Source organism: Arachis duranensis, chromosome 3, assembly GCF_000817695.3.
Source record: "Arachis duranensis cultivar V14167 chromosome 3, aradu.V14167.gnm2.J7QH, whole genome shotgun sequence".
Classification (NCBI taxonomy): domain Eukaryota; kingdom Viridiplantae; phylum Streptophyta; class Magnoliopsida; order Fabales; family Fabaceae; genus Arachis; species Arachis duranensis.
The window spans coordinates 120578565-120581161 of record NC_029774.3 but is presented as its reverse complement, the minus strand read 5'-3'; the positions used below and the strand labels follow the sequence as shown (position 1 = coordinate 120581161).

At 32.4% G+C, this 2597-nt stretch overlaps 1 protein-coding gene across 1 annotated transcript in view; it reads right to left on the bottom strand.

The window, feature by feature from the left end:
- Positions 1–1502: 1502 nt before the first annotated feature.
- LOC107480765 (receptor-like protein kinase HSL1) overlaps positions 1503–2597 on the bottom strand; it is a 4420-nt gene continuing 3325 nt past the window's right edge. Inside the window, 1 exon segment of the mRNA XM_052259382.1 lies at positions 1503–2597. This exon segment is cut by the window's right edge and continues 23 nt beyond it. Within this exon segment, the coding sequence (XP_052115342.1) occupies positions 2467–2597 (131 nt within the window). The 3' untranslated portion in view covers positions 1503–2466.

The window sequence follows — 2597 nt, the reverse complement described above, 5'->3', positions numbered from 1 at the left end:
TCTCACTCTAATTGAAGAGAAATTTGAAAGTTTGGAACAAATACCAAATGTGTTATTTTAGTATCTAAAAGTAAAGTGTCTCTGAATATTAATTTCAGTTTAATGTTAAAAAAAGGAAATTTGAGAATTAGAAAGTGACGTCAATTTTTTTTTTTTTAAATAAAGTGGATGATAAATTTGCAATGTAGGCATTAAAAGAACATTTCTTAAAACCAAAAATGCATTTGTTTGGCAGAACTTTTCCTTGTCCTTCTTATGATCAAGGTTTTGATAAAAACAGCTTGATTATTGAAAGAGAAATAATATTTGTATTATTTTTGTGAATATTTATTTTATTAATTATATTAAATATATATTAAAATTAGCCATTAAATTTAGTTATTAGTATAAAATACATATTATAATACAAATACTAGTTGAAAATAAATTGAATAACATATATTTATATATAAATACATTAGTGGTTGATTTTGATATACAATTAGCATTTTTGTTATTTTATAATTTTTTTATAAAAAAACAAATACTTTATTTTCTCTTATTTCTTATTGATTACTTTTATTAGTCCATATAATATTCTTCTTTAAACTCTTAATTACAAGAAGGATAATATGCCATAATGAAAATCTGTAGACCGTTGTAACTTCACTTGATACATGATCAAAATTCTAAGTCTATCCTTTTCATGTAGTTTTTATTTTCTTTTCCTTTGTGTGTCTGTGTGTCCAGCAGCTTTAGCTTAGTCAGTGAGTTCTATGTTACGGTTCCTTAGATTCTGCTAATGCATGTGCATTGTTTGTACTAAAGTGGGAGGAAGGAATAATCACACTAATATTCTAGCCGAAAGTTCACAATCAGTAGTTAATCACACTAATATACTTACAACATTGAACAACCCCAACAATATTTAGCTCTTCAGGTGTTAAGTCATGTCTGTGTTTGCAGCATAAATTTTTGTAATAGATTCTCCAACACTTTTAGATTAAAGTAACTTGCTTGACTCTACTTATGGCTTAACATGCAGGTTTTTGGCTGTGTTTCTTCTCGCCCAAATTCTTTTTCTCTTCAAAAATTGAGTTTTTTGGTGCAGCCGTTATGAAATGTATAAGAAATTACCTTTTTCAAATCTATTTAGACTGAAAGGAAAGTATATAGACAATGTATGAGTTAAGGAAGGATACAATGCTAAACATAACCTTTTAACTAACAGCGTCCCTAAACTTTAAGGATAAATCACAAATGAGTTGTTGATACTGTATTAGAATATTTTATGACTGTGATTAAGAATCTAAATCTTAGTTCACAAGTTTCAAGTTCAGTAGCATCCAAGTGCAATGGCCACAGAATGGTCCTACAACCTCAGCATTCTGCATTTATGGCCTATTGGGCTAGGCATTTGAAACTGCCATTCAGACTTATACTTTTCCTTCCGTTAATAAGAATAATAGCTTGGAATTCCATTGTTGGTTGCCGCAACTACCCTATAAAGAGAACTTAGAAAGTGGAGCGGTTAAAAAGCTCAATCTAGCATTAATCTTGCAATAATTTCGTTTACATTTCATCGGACAATAAAGTAGTTGACGTATAAATATGACCACTAGACTAGACACAATAAGAACTAGCAATAAAGGACAAAATTCCACTGTTTAGTGTCATCAAAATGAATAAATAAATTCAGTACCGCAAGGCCATAGCCATTTTCTAGGGATACACCTTTAATCGCAGTCCCAAATGAATGGAAACTGCAATTTAAAGAGAGGGCCCGGAGAGGACAAAGCCTTCCTAACAACCTCATTTACTAACGAATTATAGCTGTACACAGCACACAAGTGAGATACAAATTCTCAAGCTTAGAAGAGTCTAAGGCTCTAAGCATTTAGATACAAACATCCAAAAACAATTATGAGCATTCAAGAACAATCAGGCTGCTTATTCCATTCCTTCGCAGGCTTATCATCTTCTACTATTAAGTTAATATGATCTAGAAAAGGAGGTTACTGTAGAATGTTGCTTTCAGATTTTCAAAGCCAACTTTGTAGGTAAGGATAGCTCAAACAGTATATAGCCTGATTTTACAGCAGAAGACTGGTTATGAGTTAGGACCCTGAATTTCTTTGAAGCTATTGATATTACAAATATATAAATCCCTGACCCATGCAAGAGACAAGGAAAAATTCTTGTCACAGATATACATGTACCCGGAAAATCTTATACTTCTTTTAACAAAGGAAAATATCATTTCTAAAATAAAGTTATAATGCAAAGCACCAACTTGATTTTGGTAGGGAAGCACCTCTGATGTAGATGTCTACTCAGAGTTAAACACCAATTTTTCAAGCCCAGTCTTCCTCTCCTCTTTTCTTTGGTCAACTTTCTGGAGGGAAAGTTGGCTTCTTGTTAATGCGAAGCTTCAAACTTTCCTTTCCGAATCAATTGATCCAGATCTTTAGCTTGCAGGGCCTTGAATCAAGCAACACTTCCGTGATCCGAGGCATCATCATAGTAATAAGGAGTTAACTTGCCATCTTTCTTGGCAGGCTTCACTTGTTTCTCTGTTGCCACCTCTTGCAACATCTTCACCACCCTTCTCATGGAGG